This window comes from Rhododendron vialii, chromosome 12a (genome assembly GCF_030253575.1).
Source record: "Rhododendron vialii isolate Sample 1 chromosome 12a, ASM3025357v1".
In the NCBI taxonomy this organism is placed as follows: domain Eukaryota; kingdom Viridiplantae; phylum Streptophyta; class Magnoliopsida; order Ericales; family Ericaceae; genus Rhododendron; species Rhododendron vialii.
In genome coordinates this window covers 9,910,274-9,930,926 of record NC_080568.1, presented here as the reverse complement: position 1 = coordinate 9,930,926, position 20,653 = coordinate 9,910,274, and the positions used below count along the sequence as shown (strand labels likewise).

The following is a 20,653-nucleotide window of genomic DNA, read 5'->3' as shown; positions in this document are numbered from 1 at the left end:
CTCCTTCTCATTAAGGGAGATGAGGGTTTTCACCGATTGCGCGTATAGAGAGGGGTGAGGATCTTGTTTGGCCAAATGAGGGTTTATGTGAAGGGCATTTCCACAATAACGGGACATGTATTTGGTTATTTTGGTCTCTTACGGTTGGATTGTTCATAACACCCGGGGTTTGGAATGACCCTCATATTGGGCCCTTGCTAGGGCTAGCTTGCAAGCTTGGCTCAGCTCGTTTAGTAAACGAGCCGGGCTTAAACTCGAGTTTTTGGCTCGTTTAGTCCACTCGGCTCGTTCAATAAAAGCTCGGCTCGTTAAGGGAGCTTTGCTCAATTAATGAGGCTTGTTTAGTAAATGACTAAGCTCGGCTTGTTAAAACTCGAGCTGAGCTCAAGCTCAAGTTTTTGACTTGTTTCTCGGCTCGTTTGCAGCTCTTGCCAGTCTGAAATTACTTTTGAGTCCCCCATAAAAATCCAAACCAAACACATCATTATAAAGGGGCCTTATCTTAGGAGACTTGAGGGCTTGCAGAATGTTGTGCACTTACGTCTGAGACCATTTTGTGTTTCCTTTGTTTAGGCTCGTTGAGTTTGCCATCTAACACTAAAAGATGAGATTGATTGGATATCGACAAACACATGAGCGACACATATTTGGTTTCAATAAAACTTTTATAGCGGTGACTTTAAGATTAACCTTCAAGCAATGTTTTTGGTCTTGGTCGTCGTGATTCCCCTTCCTTTCTCTTCTTCATGTGCTACAAACGAAACAATATTAGGTGCTCCCAACACGCGTATAAAAATTCAATATTTGAATGGGCGTTGGACATCATGTAGTGGTACTTCAAGATCACTAAATAATTACTATTTGGTATTAACTTTCCACCTATATCCAACGGTCGAGATCCGGTCTTCGTTTCCCAACTAACTTCCTCCATTTCTCCCTCCCTTTCTCGCCTCTCTCTCTCTCTCTCTCTCTCTCTCTCTCTCTATCTTAAACGCAGCAGGAAACCGTCTGTAAACAACTCTCCAGCTTCGAGTTCGTCCATCTGCTGCATCCTCTCTCTCAGGCGCCATCATTCAACAATGTCGACCGAAAAGGAGAGAGAGGCTCACGTTTACACGGCCAAGCTCGCCGAACAAGCCGAGCGCTATGAAGGTCTCTCTCTCCCTCTATCTCTCTCTCATTCCGAAACGAATTAGCTCGATCTCTTTTGACCGTTGATTTCCTTTCTTATGTATATACGTACAAATCGGTTGCGTGGATAATTTTCCAATGCTTTCTGAATGTCAGCATGTGGCAATGGCACCTTGAATGTGTACCCAACTACCCATACATGTTTCTGAATAATCATAAAAGTTCCTCAATTGGAGAAATTTTTGAATTGTACATATTTCAAGATACTATTTGATCAAGATCTCAAGTATAATAACCTCTCTAATCTTATTTATGATATGGTTGGATCTTTCCCGATTTGCTTGATTTGATCATCGTAACGTTGCGTCATTTGTAAATGTGGTGCAAAGTTGACTTATTTCGTTGTTAAACTTGAGGTTCCTTTTATTTGGGTAACTTTACTCATATGATTCGTGACTAGCATCAAATATTTTTGTAATTAGTCAAATGATTCGTAATATGTTATATGTTTGTCCATACCGTATACACCCATTTGTAAAAAACACCATAAAAGTCGTAACAAATGAAACTTAAAAAGTCGATCAACCAAAAAAGTCTTCACAAATGAACCAAAAAAAAGTACGTGACAAATCGAACCTAAGAAATGCGTAATACATGAACCATGGAATTAATAGATGACCATAAATACCATAGCTTCACTTTTCTACCGGACACACGTAATCATATCTACAACAACAACAACAAAAATACGTAACATTGCTTTAGCGTCCACCATAGCATTCTCTGGGAGGTAATATATATTCGTATTTTGGTTTTGATTAATGTGAGAAGTGAGATAGAAGTGTTGATTGATCTGATTGGTATTTCTATTATTGAGTTGAGAAACTTATTGGTTAAATGGTAGAGATTCAATGATTGGGATCGTTTAGTGACCCGTAATTGAAATTGCCTTGGTTCATTATGATCATACCATGCATGCGTGTGCATTACTCAATGTCCAAATAGAGTGGGGGAGCCATAGAACTTATTCATCAAAAATAGGTTGAAGCAAGATCAGTAAATTAAAGTATTGAACCATGTTATCAGAAAACGCTAATACCCTAGCAAATTGCGGATTGGGATTTATGTTCCAAAACATGGTACACCTAAGTTCCAAAATGTAAATTTAGCTCTCCAAAGTTTTTCCTACAAAATTAGATAGATTGAAGCTGTAGTAAGATAAATAATCATTTGTCATTATACTTCTAAAAGAGCGTTTTATAGGAATAATTGGACAAGTGATACTCTATTTTGTTGGATGTTGATCCGTGAAATAAGTACACTTTGCTATTGTCATTTCTAGAAGCAGACTCCTATTTGAGAATGTGGCGTACCATGATCCCTTGTTCCCGTTCCTCGTGTCGGAATGGTCCGTGTTCCTAGTAACATAGGGATTGGCAACCCCTGATATTTGAGAAAAGAGTCATCAATTTGTACACACTAAGTAGGATAATAATAGTCATAATCCGTTCAAATACAAAGAGGGGCGGAGCTAAAAGTTGGACCATAGTGGTGGTAATAGGTAAGCAGTGGCTTAAGAAAGAAGACAAAATTGCATGGATGCTTAGAGGATTGTATAAAGGGGGATTTTTCTAGCAAAGTGAAATTTGAAAGCAGCAAGTTCCTGGGGATCTAGTGGAAAACTACAAGAAAAGAAGCGCGACAAAATTTTTACAGGGGCACGTATGGCATTTCAGAGGTGGCAAATCCAATAAATGTCCACAATCGTAGGAGAAATTAGTTTGGGAAATTGAGGAGGAGCATTTGCCCCTCCTGGTGTCAAGGTCAGTGTCTCTGCCACAGTGCCACTCCATACTTTTACATGAACTGCGGATGCAAACACATTTCAACATTCAAATTTCGTTGTGAAGCTTTAGTATGAAATCATGAAATGTGATCTCTCTTTTGGCAAAACATTGATTGCTAAGTTATGGGCTCGTGATATAAGATCATTGAAACGGTAGGAAGTTTCCGTCAAACAATGAGACTGTGTATGTTGTATACGTTTGTAAGTACTTCTTTCCAATAGAAAGAGTACATTAATTTTATGGTCCAAATTATTGGCCAATTATATTCCACTATCATGGTGTCACTTTCAAACTTTATCCTTTTTCGTTATTGCAGAAATGGTTGAGAGTATGAAGAACGTTGCAAAACTTGATGTGGAGCTGACTGTGGAGGAAAGAAACCTGCTTTCTGTGGGGTACAAGAACGTTATAGGTGCCAGGAGAGCATCATGGCGCATTATGTCTTCAATTGAGCAGAAGGAAGAGTCTAAGGGAAATGATCACAATGTAAAGATCATCAAGAGTTATCGCCAGAAGGTTGAGGAGGAGCTTTCAAAGATTTGCAATGACATTCTGACTATAATTGACAAGCACCTCATCCCCTCTTCCAAGTCAGTAGAAGCGACTGTTTTTTACTACAAGATGTGAGTCCTATTGCCCTAGTGATATATTTCTTTTTTCTTTTTTGATAAGTACACTACTTTTATTAAGCTCAACCAATCACCAACCAATCCAGGGATATGGCCTTGGCTATACAACTGACTTGCAGCAACTCATCAATGAAAACAAAATAACAAGAGCAGACTCCACACCCAACTACACACATACTACAAAAAAAAGAAAAAACTCCATCAAAGGAGAATAGATCTTTCAGAGAAGCCCCTTTTGTTGAACATAGGAAATAGAGTTAATTGTTGTTTGAATCACATGGTCTGCTGGCAAGGACTTTTGTTGAAAGACTCTATAGTTCCTTTCCCTCCACATTGCATAACCAGTAGTAGCTAAAGAAGCTTTCGTGGCTCTACCTTGAAAGTCATCATTGTTTACATTAAGAGTAAACCATTCCACCCCATCCGAGAGCTGTAAAAGACCCACTGCAGAAGATAATTTGCCCCACACTTTAAGCCAAACGGATCTAGAAAAAGGGCAATCAAAGAACAGATGTTGGTGAGATTTGTTGGCTTGAGAACATAAAGGACAAGTCTCATCTACATTCATCCCCCAGCTAACAATCTGGTCTTTAGTACTTAATCTCTTCTTGAAAGCCAACCATAGGATAAAGTCTCAGCTAGGATCATTCTTCTTAAACCACACAACTTTAGGCCAATGTTGAACGGGGAATCGATTTCGGACAGCTTCCCAAGCAGACTGAGCAGAGTAGGTACCATTTAAACCAGGCAACTGAATAACTGTATTTCTGGCCCTTGGCCATCGCCGCTGTCCAATATGAATAATGGAAGACACCTTAGCTTGTAAAGATCTTTTGGTGTAGTGCTCAGTTTTTGAGTTTACTGTTTGATATATGCATGACATTACTTCAGTATACTTAAATCATATCCAACCATCTTATTGAACATATCCTACAAGCAAAATGATGAATAGAGGTCACTTTTCACTCCAATACTGTACAAGTGGCGTTGCCTTGTGCTTGAGTATGGAGAATGGATGAGAGAAAGTGACTTAAGTTTCCAGTCTCCTTTTTCTTTAATCTAACGTTTAGTAATATTTAATTTCATGCAAAACGAAAATTCTTTCTCTTTCTAACATGTGAACCTAAATTTTTAAAAAAAGAAGAAGAATCCAAGTATATATATTCGACACGTTTGTTTGGATAGTGATTTGAAAAAAATTTCTCAACTCAAAAAATAATCATTACTCCTACTTCCAATCATTACTCACACCTATCTCCAATCATTATTATCATTTCTCTCTCTATCTCTCTCCAATCATTACTCTCATTTCTCTCTCCACTCATAACCCTACAAAAAATTTCAAAACTTTCTCAAAAATTCATCCAAACACTACATTAATACTCTCTTCTTTCTTTTTTTTCTCTACTTCCTTGCATGGTATAAGTGGTGATATGATGAGAAAGTGAACTTTCCAATTGATATTCTCTTTCTATTCCCATTTGGTTGAAGCAGAGAGGTGGTGTTGAATTTATTTTTCATTATTTCCTCATGATAAGTTGCCCATCTAAAATAGTGTTTAATCTTTTCTCATGTTCTGGCTAATTTAGGAAAGGGGACTACTACCGGTACATTGCTGAGTTCAAGTTTGACCAGGAAAAGAAAGAAGCAGCTGAACAGTCATTGAAGGGCTATGAGGCATGTTTAAATTGTCTTTGGTGCACTGATCTTCCTATTGACATAGCTTTGCAAATATAAACTCTCATTAAATGAATGTTCTTATTGTTGGTTCTTTGTTAGGCTGCTTCTGCCTCTGCAAATACAGATCTCCCTTCAACACACCCAATTCGCCTCGGCCTTGCTCTCAACTTTTCCGTCTTCTACTATGAAATAATGAATTCTCCAGAGAGGTAATTCTTATTATATCTTACGCACCTAGTGTCACTGCTTCAAGGTTTTATTTTCTGCAGTGACATCCTCATCCCATTCTTTTATTCGATGTTTTCTTATTGGTTGAATTTTTAGAGCATGCCATTTGGCTAAACAAGCTTTTGATGAAGCAATTGCGGAGTTGGATACGTTGAGTGAGGATTCGTACAAAGACAGCACCTTGATTATGCAGCTTTTGAGAGATAATCTCACACTTTGGACCTCTGATTTGCCTGAAGATGGAGGTATGCTTTGGCTGGAAACAAAGTAGACTAATCGATCTTTTCGATTGAGGGATTTCGAGCCATTGGACTTGGCTCTGGCCTCTGATATCGTTGGCTTAGATCCAAAATCCATTTCTTGGACAAGCATGTGCGACACAAAATGCTCATTTTATACATTTCACGGAAAATATTTTGATCACATATTTTAAAGTTCTAGCCTTAATTGTGCTATGTCACACAAGCTAGATTAATTGGTATTGTTTCATCAACAAACTCTGATCAACAAATTTGTGAAGGATTAGACAGAATGTGAGGTGCATATGAATGACTAATCTACTTACACGAAAAATGTTATTCCTAATGCTCTGAATACAAGCTTGGGGCTAGAATTTGGATTTTTTTCCTAGTGTTTTTGACCTTACACAGGCACGGAAAAATTCTTGTGAGGAATGAAAATACACTATCAATTGAAATAAATTGTGCAGGAGATGAGGACAACATCAAAGCTGAAGAACCAAAAGCAGCAGAGCCAGAGGTTAGTTTTTCACTTGATTTTGTCATTGTCGTCTTACACTTTAACGAAGTACCACATATTTGATATTAAAAGTCTAAATTTTCTGACTTTGTGCAGCACTGATGAGGTACCCAGGAGCAATACATTGCAAGAATATGCAAAAGTCTACTTTTTGCCGCAATGGAGTCGATTTTTTGAGGCCATTTATAGCCAGAATATGATGAGAATTTTGTTGATCTTCGTATTTTTGTTCCGAATCTATTTTTATATGTTGAACATTTGCTACCAATTCTGTTGCTGCATGTTCTCTGTAGAATTCTTATCATCATTCACCGGTACATGGAGTATTTCCAATTCAGCTCTTGTATTTCTCTTCTCTCTTTTTTTTTCTAGGGCCATGCAACCAGTTCTTGGTTTGAATGTTTTTTTTTTTCCTATCTCGTCACACTTTATAGCACTTCTTAGAATTTTGGTTTATAGCACAATAAATGAAAGTCAAATTAACCAAAATTTACACAAATTTTCATGTGATTGATGAGATCGGTCGAGTGGTCTAAGTTGGAGATGGGATTACAAGTGCCACTTTATGTAAGCCCGGACATCCAGAGAGAAGAGCCTTCCCCTACATGAGTGAGCAAGATTAATGATAAAGTCGGTGCTACCGTATGCCAACATTTGACTGACCTGCCTATTCATGCGTCAGTAGAGTGTATTTGAGTATGAAACTAGCACGTATACATGATCTTAATTGGGATTCCCTTACAGTTTTACGAATTAGTTTCATTCATTTTTAACATAATGTACCCATTTGACCAAACTTTAAGACATAGATCAAACTGATCCATAACAATAAGAAGGGATCTGTCCTCTCAGATAATTGCCATGCCATGTCCTGCAACATGTGCCGATGCCATTTCTTGCCTTCGACATTGTGTAGATGAATATTTAATTCAACTTTTTTTGAAAGGTGAAGAAAATTTCATTAATTTGATTCAAAAGAAGTGACAGGAATCTAATAAAGATTCAGAAAAAGACGGCTAAAAAGATAGTTGAATCAAGTATTGATGACTAAAAGAAATTCTATGTATCGACTTGAGGGGATTGCCGCAGTCTACACGATGTGTTATAAACGCCTCATCCCAAGAAAAGTAAGAGGAAAAGGGCCAGATTGCCGCGGTCTACTTTTACGTTTACTGCTGTTGCTGGAAGGGTGCCCACTAGTTGGTGTTCAAATGCATTTCCTCTGATCCTCGTCATGCCCTTGCTCCTCAACGCCGTACACTGCAAAACCATCAAAAGAGACGGTAACTCTCACTCCTCTTCCCATTTGAATCAGTTCTTCAATTTATTTTTATTTTTTTTGGAAATATTTGAGGTGGAGGCCATGTAGTTTTCCTTTGTGTTTCATTTTCAGCATCAAAAAGTTTAGGAACACAACTTCCCGACACAACTTTGAACAAAATTGTATTTGGAGTCGCTTGATGTATGTGTGGATCCACGTGCATCGAACGGCTCAGAATGTAGTTGTGTTCCTAGCATTGCTCATTTGGTTTGAGTGCAAACCATAGTTTGTTCTCTTAGAGCATCTTTACTCGAAATTTTTACCCAAATTTGAGTACAAATTGAAGAAAAAGGCTTCTTTCGTATGGACTTAAATCTACAAAAATGCTAGAGGCACATCGGGTGTGGCACACCTCAGCCACACTCCTCTCACATACAGGTTCAGTGGGCCTCACCTGTATGTGAGAGGGGTGTGGCTGAGATGCATGTGCCACACCCGATGTGTCCCTAGCACCCCTCTAATAACATAAGTTTGAGTAGAAAGTTCGTTAATGGTGTAGTTGTATATTTTTTAGTAGAAAGTTCGTTAATGGTGTAGTTGTATATTTGTATGAACTCAAGTACTCTAACCATAACTTGGAGTAAAAGCGTTCATTAATGCATGATTGTAAATTTGGTATGAACTTGGTATAAAGTTTGAGTTGTATATTTGGGAAGGAGGAAATAGCCTTAAAAGATAGAGAGTAAATTCTATCCACCATGGGTGGAAATCCCATGGTTTCCACCGTCGTCTATGGGCCCCATAAAACTATTTTTGTTATAATCTGAATCGTTTGTTTTGTAGGATAAGTAGAGTATTATATCCATGGAAAAAATCAGCTTGATTGGATATCGATAAGTATATCAAAACTTGAATTTTGGTTTACAGAATTAACGGTCATAGATTTTGAAGTTTAACTATCCATGACTGTCCATTTCCTAAATTGAAATTCGATTTTTAATATACCTATTGATATCCGATCAAGCTCATATTTTGCTTGAATATGCTATTCTGCGGGTCCTACTCCTACTAGGTGAACGGTTCAGATTATAACAAAAAAAAGTCTGGTGGAACTCGTAACGGGCGGCGGTGGTTTCCACCACAGGTGGAAATAATTTTCCATCTGAAAGATATTAGTCTCACTTGTTCTGAGTTGAAAGATGAATAACTTTCGAGCTCATATAGGTTTGAGTTAGGACATGAAAGAGGTTTAGGTGGGTTTTTACCAAGATTTTGGTTTTTTAGACAAAAAAGGCTACCAGCCGAAGATGCTCACAATTGACTATAACTGAGTCTACCTTTCGGGATAAACTAATTTTGACCATTTTTTTTTTTAAGGTATGGTCTTTTTCGTTGTGACATGTTAGTGCAATTTAAGAATTAGTTGAAGATTTGTTCTGCATTTTGATATATTTATTTATATACTATTCTATAGCAGCTCAATTGGTTTGATGGAAGCTCGTAATTGGTTATTTTGATTCAAGTTGTTCTAATTCTTTGTACTGAATATTATCAATATTTTTTGTGGTTTTCTAGAATATCTGTCACTTACAGCTTACCGTACAATATGACACCATATATGCACCCATACCCACTTGCACTTGAATTCCAATAAAAAGGAGGGATAATTCTTTAAGCATGTTCGGCTTACATTTCCTCCGTTCGGCTTACAATATGATACCATATCTACACCCATGCTCACTTATACACTTAAATGCCTAATGCATTAGGTTTGAGTTTTTTTTTTTCCCTTCTTCTCTTTCAATCTATTTTCTTTGTCAAAAAAATAATAATAATAAAGTTGGTGATAAGCAAATAGAGAAGAAGAAAGCAAAATTTATGTTTATTGAATGTCATCCAATACAAGCATTTGTACTAAGGCCTTGTCCTTACTATATTTTGGTTTTGGTATTAATTTTGTTTTTGTAATTTTTGCTCCTATTAGGTTCGAGGTAAACTTTTTATATAGGTCATTTGTCTCGAGAAGGGGAGTTTAAAAAAAGTTTCACTAAAGACAAAAAATACCAAACAAATGTCTTTCTTAGTGTTGTCCTGTATGATTTTTTTTCTACTTCAATTGACTTTTTTTACTATTCTTTCATTTCCTCAAGACAAATGATTAATCACAAAAGTTACAACAATATAGTAAATAAAGAATTATTAAAAATTAAATAATACCGAAAAAATACTAGAGCAAAAAATAGGAAGAATAGACCCTTTTTTTTCTAATTTTTTTACAAAATTATAATATTTTGTTAAAGGGGTAAAATTGACAAAAAGTCAATGTAATTATTATGTCCCTTTAAATTTTGAAAAAGTCAATATAGGCATAACAAATTGGGACGGAGGAAGTATTTTGCAAAAGCTAGACCAGAATTTGTTTTAAATAATGTGGTCTCCAACATTAGACAAATCAATAATTTACAAAATATTAACAAAAAACCATCAAATATGCCACAAACCAATAATTGGCAAAATATTGACACAACCATTAAAAAAAAAAAAACTGTCGCATTTCAAAAAAACGACCGTTGTTTTGTGGCCTTGTTGATGAAGTAATCCAGCTAGGAACGATTGGACCGCCTTTAAAAAAACAGGCATCAGCCGTCCGATCTCAGACCGTAGCTTAATCCTAGCCGTCTATCGTTACCGTTCTCAACGTATGAATCGCGCCTCACGCACACCCCTTCATTCGTTTTACTCTCTCTCTCTCTCTCTCTCTCTCCTCTGAGAATGGCTCCCCCAAACCCTTGCCTACTCCAAGGCCCAATCACCCCAGGCCAAACAACGCCACTCTACCAAAAACACTAGCCACCCCCATTCCATGCTCAACCATATTCACCAATGGAGAAGACCCCTAAAGTGATCTTGGATCCTCTTCCAGAAGATGTTGGGGTTTTGGTTTTTGTAGCCTTTCCTGAGTTGAAGTGAATCGAAGACAAAAACAGACGTCAGGTCTCCTCCTCCAAACGACGCATCAGTCTCATGAAGAAAGCCAGCGAACTCTCTGTCCTCTGCGACGTCGATATTGGCCTCTTCATCTTCTCCGGCCGCGGCTGCCTCCACGAGTTCTGCAGCGATGACAGGTACCGACGATTTATTCCATCCAAATCCCTCTAAATTCCCAACTTTTTTTTTCCGCACTCATTTCATCTCATGACTGCTGCGACTATATTGAGAATTCAAAATTTGAACATCTATTTTCTCTCTCTCTCTCTCTCTCTCTCTCTCTGAAAATTCAATGGTAGCTCCGTCGATGGCTGATCAGGATGCCACAGACTCCTACTTTCAATACTTTGTCTCCCTCTGTGAAGGCATAGATCTCCGCTCCTATTTCCGTCCGGACAACCAAACGACGACTTCTGCCACTCCTATCTCTTCTTCCCCGTCTCATTTTACAGGTACTGGTACGCTGTTCATAAACGAATTCATCTATCCAGTTTGAATCTTTAGACTTGCGTGTGTTTGAAACCCAAGCTGGACTTCATTGGGTGTTGTGAATCGGCAACACAGAGGTCAGCTTTCCCAATGCAATGCCCTCGTCTTCGGGTCTTCATCATAGATAGGAGGCTCGGACCAATCAGTCTTGGCTACCATAGTTGTAGCTTTGCACCATTTGCCGCCATCATAAGTATTATCACCATTGAAATTAGGAAGACATTGCTCATAAACCACTGAACCTGGATGTTGATGCCTTTGGACGATTAAGAATCCTTCTCCATTGTACTCATCATAGATTGGAGGCAAATTCCAATCCACCAATGGTTGTGAAATTGTAAAATCTTCATCGGAAAAAATTTCGTCCCACACATGATCTTTCCTCGGTCTTTCACTCACAAGCAACATTTTATCTCAAAATGCCACGGGATGAAAACTCAGCAGGGCAAGATCACCACTCTGATACCAATTTGATGCATGCCGAAACCCGCAAAGGATGGGATAGTCCCGGGATGCCACTCATCGGGGGCAACGGAAGTCACTCAGCATGAACTTCACGATATTTCCCAATAACCATTAATATGCTCCTGCATCAATTTAGTACGACAAGTTTGATAATGCTACCACGACCATCATGAATCATTCTCCAGAAGCATGGGACCACATGCAGTTCAAAGATGTTGCAGTCAAAATTTCTAACGTAGAACTATATTACAAAACTGGACACTTCTACTTGGAAGAGCATCCTGATCTTATAAACGTTACATGCTTAACGTGCTTGCACTTCGCGTGGACCATGCACCTGTGGTTGAAATAATGCAAAAGGTTTGTAATTCTCCAGGAAAATATTTCTATTCATATCACCAAGAATCAAAATCTCATTTCTATATCCTGGTTCAGTTATCTGGGAAAACAAAAAAATTTGGGTATGTAATACAAATGTTTGGGAGACGTAGCTGGAAAATAATAAAAATAATGTCAAAAAAATTGAGAATGTTTGAAAATGTCATTGTTGGATATTTATAACTAGTGACACCAAGTTTTTAGGTATGTCTCGTAGTCGTAGAATTTCAACATGTTTTGGTGTGGTTTGTATGCGTTGGTCGAAATGTTGGAATATGGATTATACCAATTTCGCTTGTGCCTCCAAGGAAAAAGAATTGTTTCGGATGGTTTGAAGGAAACGGTTCAAATTTTCTTTCCTTGTGTATTATTTATATGCGCTTCACTACATGGTGCATCTCTTTGGAGCCTACTATTTCCATGTTGGATAATTCCTCTTGTTGGCGCGTTTCAAGCTGGTCACTTGCTTCTTGTGAAGCCATACATGGTTGCTGTTCAGAGCAACAATGTGACCGCTGTGAATGATGCTCTCAATTGCGAGAATCAATTGACTTGCATGATAGCTTTAATCAAATTGGACTGGCACAGAAGGTAGTTGCAACTCTCTATAATTTATGCTTCTTCTCTGTTTGTGAAGTCTGATTTTGCAGACCTATGTGGCTTTGTTTGAGCAGATTGAGAAGCACGAGCTTCTGGAGACGAGGCGTGTTGCTGCCTATATTTACAAAAAAGCTGGTAGATGGAAGCAGTCTACTGCATTATCAAAGAAAGACATTCTCTACATGTTTGGGGATCGCAAACTTGCTGAGGGGTTGCTTGTTTACTTCATTGAACAGGTATGAACCTTGATGCAGACTCCCTTGTTACCGTAGCGGCATGCGTAGAAGCTCCTCTTTTGTTAAGTTCATGTATTGCATTGGCACCCAAGCTGTATTTTTCAACTCTAGAATCGACATGGCAAGCCTAAATCATGATCAGGCTTAGTTTAGTATGAGGCATTTTTGTTTCCTTGTTGGGAAGCATTTGAGTAACTTGGGGGAGTATGAAAATTCATGACGAACTGTTATGAACATTCTAATTTCATTGGTGGACATTATCTATCTGTGAAAAACTTTAGGAAAAATTTCAAAATGACCCCTAAATTTTCACCCAAATGTCCCATGAGCACCTAAACTTCACTTTATTTTAATTAAACACCTATAGTTTACAATACCCCTTAAATTGGGCAAAGTTATGCCACCATTCAATAAACACAAAATCTTAACCCGAAAGACTTACGTTGACTATACCGAAATTAATTAAGGATTCTTTTCTAACATTGTCTTTCCTTTCCTACGTCGATTCTTCCTTGCTCTAACTACTCCACAAAACTCTCGCTACATATATCACATTTTCCCTGAACACATGACCACAAAAATCTAGAACACGTACCAGTCTCTCCTCGAAAAGATGCACCAACGTCCAACTCTAGACCTGTCCATTTTATGACACAACGCTAACACTCCCAATTTAGATCGAACAAACATGACTTACTAAGCATGCCAAACAATTCTTCCTGAATGCTACCATCTACATCTTCCTTTTTGCCTCGAGTTCAATCCGAAAGAAATAATCTAACCATATGTTTGCTTATCGTCATTCGGTCCACTACTTACAAATCATTCCTAACTCTGTACGCTAATTATTCAGCCACAGTCGTGCAACAATTTAGCTATGCAACAAACACATCAATCAAGAAAACACAATGAGTCTACCACCTCGAAATCTAGATTCAAGAAACTTACACTGATCATAATGAAGATAAGTCCAATTACTTCTTTCTATTTCATCTTTCCTTTTCCACATAGATTTGCTCGTTTTGTTTCCTTTCCAACTACGATTCTTGCATTAGAGTAACACCATCACATTCCTGTATATCCAAATGTTCCCTTTGACTAAACCACATCTTCATTAGTTGGTTTCAATATCTTATTGTAAGTTACTTAATCCAAAGTAGTTGTGGCTAAGAAGAGGAGTGAATGCTTCTTCTTTTTTTGATATTTTTTATTTTGAATTGTTTTGTTACTCAATTGAGTGGGTTTTCATATATGAATAAAAGACCAGGGGAAATGGAAGGCAAGAAATGGCATCATTTGTCATTATACTTCTAAAACAGTGTTTTATATGATTAATTGGACAAGTGATACTCTATTTTGTTGGATGTTGATCCGTGAAATAAGTACACTTTGATATTGTCATTTATAGAAGCGTACTTCTACAGTACTGCATGTTAGGAATGTGGCATACCATGATCCTGTTCCCGTTCCCATCCTTGTGCCAGAATGATCCATGTTTCTGGTAACATAGGGATTGGCAACCCGTTATTCCACCTAATTGAGTCTGATATTTGAGAAAAGAGTCATTGATATGTACACACCAAGTAGGCTAATAATAGGCATAAATGCATAATCCGTTCAAATACAAAGAGGGGCGGAGCTAAAAGTTGGACCATAGTGGTGGTTATAGGTAAGCAGTTGCTTAAGAAAGAAGACAGAGTTGCATGAATGCTTAGAGGATTGTACAAAAGGGGATTTTTCTAGCAAAATGAAATTTGAAAGCGGCGAGTTATTAGGGATCTAATGGAAAACTACAAGAGGCGTGATAAAAAAATTTACAGGGGCGCGTATGACCTTTCAGAGGTGGTAAATCCAATATATGTTCCACAATTGTAGGAAAAATTATTTTAGGAAATTGAGGAGGAGCATTTGCCCCTCCTGGTGTCTCTCTGCCATAATGCCACTACATACTTTTACATGAACTGCAAGTGTAAACACATTTCAACATTCAAATTTCTTTGTGAAGCTTTAGAATGAGATCATAAAATGTGAGCTCGCTTGTGGCAAAACATTGTTTGCTAAGTTATGGGCTTGTGATATACGATCATTGAAATGGTAGAAAGTTTCTGTCAAACAATGAGGCTGTGCATAGTGTATACGTTGTAAGTACTTCGTCCCAATAGAAAGAGTAAACTATTTTATGGTCCAAATTATTGGCCAATTATATTCCACTGTCATGGGGTCGCTTTCAAACTTTATCCTTTTTGTTATTGCAGAAATGGTTGAGAGTATGAAGAATGTTGCAAAACTTGATGTGGAGCTAACTGTGGAGGAAAGAAACCTACTTTTCGTGGGTACAAGAACTGGTGTATTATGTCTTCAATTGAGCAGACGGAAGAGTCTAAGGGAAATGATCACAATGTGAAGATCATCAAGGGTTATCGCCAAAAGGTAGAGGAGGAGCTTTCAAAGATTTGCAATAACATTTTGACCATAATTGACAAGCACCTCATCCCCTCTTCCAAGTCAGTAGAAGCAACTGTTTTTTACTACAAGATGTGAGTTCTATTGCCCTAGTGGTATATTTCTTTTTACTCTTTCTTTTTGATAAGTGCACTACTTTTATTAAGCTCAACCAATCCAGGGAGATGGCCCTGTCTATACAACTGACTTGCAGCAACTCATCAATGAAAACAGAAACACAGATCCATCAAAGGAGAATAGATCTTTCAGAGAAGCCCCTGGTAGCACATAATAGCCTGTTAGCTAACGAGCCCCTTTTGTTGAACTCAGGAAATAAAGTTAATTGTCGTTTGAACCACATGGTCTGCTAGCAAGGACTTTTGTTGAAAGACTATGTAGTTCCTTTCCCTCGACATTGCATAAACAGTAGCAACTAAAGAACCTTTCATGGCTCTACCTCAAAAATCTTCGTTGTTTACATTAAGAGTAAACCATTCCACCATATCCGAGAGCTGCAAAAGGCCCACTACAAAAGTATAATTTGCCCCACACTTTAAGCCAAACGGATCTAGAAAAAGGGCAATTGAAGAACAAATGTTGGTGAGTTTCATTAGCCTGAGAACATAAAGAGCAAAGTCTCATCTACATTCATCCCTCAGCAAACAATCCGGTCTTTAGTACTTAATCTCTTCTTGAAAGCAAACCATAGGATAAAGGACCAGCTAGGAACATTCTTCTTAGGCCAATGTTGAACAAGGAATCAATTTCAGACAGCTTCCCAAGCAGACTGAGCAGAGTAGATACCATTTAAACCAGGCAACCAGTCAACTGAATCCTCCACCTCAGATATCGGGACTAAAGTAGCATCAGTTCGGGCAATAATACTCGGAATAACTCTATTTCTGGCCCTTAGCCAGTGCCACTGCCCAAACAAGATGAATGATGGAAGACACCTTAGCTTGTAAAGATCTTTTGGTATAGTGCCCGTTTTTTGAGTTTATTGTTTGCTATATGCCTCCTAGTTGATTATATGTCTAACATTGCTTCAATATACTTAAATCATATCCAACCATCTTGCTTCAAAATGTGCTTCAGTCTCACATACAATGTGATGGAGAATGGATGAGTGAAAGCAGTCTCCTTTTTCTTTAATCTAATGTTTAGTAATATTTATTTTCATGCAAAACAAAAATTCTTTCTTTCTTACAATTAAGAAAAAAGAGAAAAGAATCCAAGTGTGTGTGTGTGTGTGTGTATATATATAAATATTCGACATGTTGAATACTCTCTTTGTTTTTTTTCTACTTCCTTGCATTGTACTATTGGTGAAATGATGAGGAAGTAAACTTTCCAATTGATATTCTCTTTTTATTCCCATTTGATTGAAGCGAGGAGGTGGTGTTGAATTTGTTTTACATTTTTTTCCTCTTGATAAGTTGCCTTGCAAAAATAGTGTTTGTTCTTTTCTTGTGTTCTAGCTAATTAACGAAAGGGGACTACTACCGGTATATTGCTGAGTTCAAGTCTGACCAGGAAAAGAAAGAAGCAGCTGAACAGTCATTGAAGGGCTACGAGGCATGTTTAAATTGTCTTCAGTGCACTGATCTTCCTATGACATAGCTTTGCAAATATGAACTCTCATTAAATGAATGTTCTTGTTCTTGGTTCTTTGTTAGGCTGCTTTGCTAATATAAATCTCCCTTCACCACACCCAATTCATCTCGGCCTTGCTCTCAACTTTTTTGTCTTCTACTATGAAATAATGAATTCTCCAGAGAGGTAATTCTTAATATATCTTACACACCTGGTGTCATTGCTTCAAGATTTTTATTTTCTTTTTTTTTGCAGTAACATCGTCCCATTCTTTTATTATATGTTCTCTTATTGGTTGAATTTTTAGAGCATGCCATTTGGCTAAACAAGCTTTTGATGAAGCAATTGATCTTTTCGATTGAGATTTCGAGCCATCGAACTTGGCTCTGCTTCTGATATCGTTTGCTTAGATCCAGAATCCATTTTTTGGACAAACATGTGCGACACAAAATGCTCGTTTTTATACATTTGAAGGAATAGATCACATATTTTAAAGTTATAGCCATAGTTGTGCTATGTTACACTCACAAGCTTGATTAATTAACAGCTAAAATAGGCTCTCTCTCTCTCTCTCTCTCTCTCTCTCTCTCTCTCTCTCTCTCTCTCTCTCTCTCTCTCTCTCTCTCTCTCTCTCTCTCTCTCTATATATATATATATACAGTCCGAATCTCCTAAGGGATCCCGCACGGCCTTACTGTGCGGGACTCCCCTTTTCCGATCAAATTGCGACGATCCGAGCCACTCAAAGTGATCAGAACGTGATTTTAAGGGTATCCGCGAGAAATCAGCAAAAAAAAATGATCGGGAAGGACTTCATCCGAACAGTTTTTTATTGAACGGTTCAGTAAAAAACTGCTCGGATCAAGCCATTCCCGATCATTTTTTTTGCTGATTTCTGGTAGGTACCCTTAAAATCACGTTTTGCATACTTTGAGCAGCTCGGATCGTCGCAATTCGATCGGAAAAGGGGAGTCCCGCACGGTAAGGCTGTGCGGGATCTGTCATTGGATCTCGAGTGTGTGTGTGTGTATATATATACATATATATATATATATTATATATCGAGAGCTCCTCTCTCTAAAAACCTTTCGCCTCCCGACCTCAATTCTGCTGCAGGGGGGAGGCGGTCTCCACCCTCCTCCCCTGGGCTTCTCTATTCCATTGTGCGTCTAAGGCGGCAGGTTGTGTGGTAGATCTGTCGGTGCTGCTCCTATCACCGACGTCTAGAGCGTTTTTGGGGCTAGCGACAGTCCATGGAGTTTCGGCTCGTAGTGGGGCTCTTGCCGGCATTTCGTTCACACACCCTATAGTTCACTCTAACCCGATGCTACCGTTGCTGCTCTCATCATCATCTCGTTGCTCCTGCTCGTGGTTGCCACCTCTGTCTGGCCTTCTCCCCGTCCTAGGTTTTCGTCTGCTAGTTGCTTCTGTTGGGACTAGGGGTGTCAAATGGGCGGATTTGGACCAAATTAAATAAGTTATAAGTGGGTTGGGTCTTTAATGAGTTATTGACCCATTTAGACCCAATTAGTTAGGAGTCCAATTACCCATACCCATACCCAGCCCATTTATTTAAAATCAAACTCAACCCGCCCATTAACCCAATTAAAATTAAAAATGACGAAAATACCTATATACACTGAAATGACCATATCACCCTTGTACATTTAAATGATCAAATTACCCTTGCATACTAAAATTACCATAATACCCTAAAATGACCAAATTACCGCTTTATACTAAAATTACTGAACTGAATGGATATTCCACTGAAATTTTGGAGTGTGAAACTAGTATTAGGGAGTCTCAAATCTGAACTTGTTAAAATTTGGAGAAACGGGTAAGTAGAGAGAGAGGGGCTGACTACGATGATATTGGAGGTCGGTTGAGAAAGCTCTTGTTGACTCCTCTCGACACGCTCCACAAGAACCTCATTGTTGTGATCCCTCCCAAAACTGCTGTAGGTATCGATGGGTACCGACGGTCACGTGGGGCCCACTACGAATTCCGCACTTGAAATTTGAGTTGTTCAATAATTTTTAAATAGAAACTGAATGGGCATTGTAGAAAATTAGCTCAATCCGATATATGTATGTTTTAAATCCAATCTTTACATTTTTCATCTAATCTTCCCTTTTCTTTTCTTTTTTTCAAAAATCAAAAGATTGGATTGAGCTAATATTTTTCTGTGCCCACTATGTTTTTTCTTTCTTTTTTTTAACAAGTGAATGGTTCAGATTTTTTGTGTGGGATCATCAGTACCCATTGGTATGCACGGCCGTCGGTCCTTTATCTTTTTCGGATCCCTCCTCCATTGTTATTGATTTCTTTAATCACAAGATTTGCTCAATTGAACCAAGGGATGCGAAATCGGTGGGTCCAAAATATGCTTTTTATAGTTATGAGAAATGCTTTTATAGTTATGAGAAATGCGGTGATTCACAATCGGTGGGTCCAAATTTGCTTTGTCCCATGTATATAAGCTTTTTGTTACGTATAATGAATTGAGATATACGTATACATATCTACACGTACATACAGAGAGAGGTGAGAGGGAAGCTCATACCTGGGAAACGAACACAGAAGAGATCGATTGAGCAGAGAACGAAGAACGCAAAACAGAGGAGAGAGAGAGAGAAACGACGAGCTCGAGGTCCGACACGGGAAAAAAATATAGTGTTTTTTATGGATTCACTATAAAATTCGGCTTGACTCGGCTCATACTGTAACTGAAATTCGTAACATGAAACCGTTCAAACCGAGTCATCAGTTCCCGATTTAACCAAGAAAAAGGTTCGCTTCAGGTGACAAGTTTACTTTTGTTTTTTTCTATTTTTTTTTTTTGGGTAATGTTCATGTCCATTGGGCATTTAAGTTGACCCAATTGAAACCCAATTAAGACCCAATAATAAATGGGTTAGATGAGTTGGACCCATTATATCCCAACTAATAAATGGGTTGGGTTGGGTCTATTTTTTAATAGGTGGATTTGAATTTCTTAATGGGTCTAGATTCAATTTGTCACCCCTAGTTGGGACATCCGGTTTTGCCTAATGGCTAGATGCTCTCCGTGGTTTTGGGGGTGAAGCCCATGCGTCTCCGCTGGTCCTACTCCTGGGTTCGATCGGTCTTCGGCCTAACGGCTTGCAAGGCGGCGGTGGTTGTCGATGGCTGTCTGTTGTGGTGGTTTGGCAGCCGTGGGTTTTGGCAATGTGTGGTGTGCCGGCTGTGATGTGTAGCTAGGGTTAGGGTTTGTTTGGGCTTGCTCTTAGGTATTTGTGCTACGTCCCATGGTGTTTTAACTAATTTATCTGGGCTTTTAGGCCACTTAGGTGTTGAGGTTTTGTTCCCATTGGGTGTTGCCTTTGTTGGCATCTTGCCAATCGAGGGTTAGGATCTCGGATTGGACGTTCATTCTCTCCTTGTCCTATTAATCTTTGTAACAATTCAAAGGTTAATAAAATTTTCATTTCGCGGTTCAAAAATAAACAAGCTAGATTAATTGGTATTGTTTCATTAACAAACTCCGATCAACAAATTTGTGAAGGATTAGACAGAATGTGAGGTGCATATGAATGACTAATCTACTTACACGGAAAATGCTATTCCTAATGCTCTGAATACAAGCCAGAATTTGGATTTCTTTTCTAGTGTTTTTAACCTTACACCGGCACGGAAAAATTCTTGTGAAGAACAAAAATACAATCTCAATTGCGAATAAATTGTGCAGGGAACGAGGACAACATTAAAGCTGAAAAACCAAAAGCAGCAGAGCCAGAGGTTAGCCATTAGTGTTTCACTTGATTTTGTCATTGTCATCTTACACTTTAACGAGTACCACATAGCTTATATCGATATTAAAAGTCTAAATTTTCTGACTTTGTGAAGCATTGATGAGGTGCCCAGGAGCAATACAATACAAGAATA

The 20,653-nt window shown here is 38.3% G+C and overlaps 1 protein-coding gene across 3 annotated transcripts; it reads left to right on the top strand.

Moving 5' to 3' along the window:
- The first annotated feature begins 919 nt into the window (after positions 1–919).
- On the top strand, positions 920–20,635 carry LOC131310569 (14-3-3-like protein GF14 iota). 3 transcript variants are annotated; one of them, XM_058337654.1, is made up of 7 exons: positions 920–1,152; positions 3,295–3,601; positions 5,197–5,284; positions 5,387–5,496; positions 5,612–5,760; positions 6,225–6,274; positions 6,371–6,611. In XM_058337654.1, exons 1-7 carry the CDS (start codon positions 1,080–1,082, stop codon positions 6,374–6,376), a joined length of 783 nt encoding a protein of 260 aa, XP_058193637.1. In that variant the 5' UTR covers positions 920–1,079; the 3' UTR covers positions 6,377–6,611. The 3 variants fall into 3 exon arrangements, with proteins under 3 accessions (XP_058193637.1, XP_058193639.1, XP_058193638.1); XM_058337656.1 differs by lacking the exons at positions 6,225–6,274; positions 6,371–6,611 and adding exons at positions 20,457–20,506; positions 20,615–20,635 and having other exon boundaries at positions 921–1,152; XM_058337655.1 differs by lacking the exon at positions 6,371–6,611 and adding an exon at positions 20,615–20,633 and having other exon boundaries at positions 921–1,152.
- Positions 20,636–20,653: the final 18 nt, after the last annotated feature.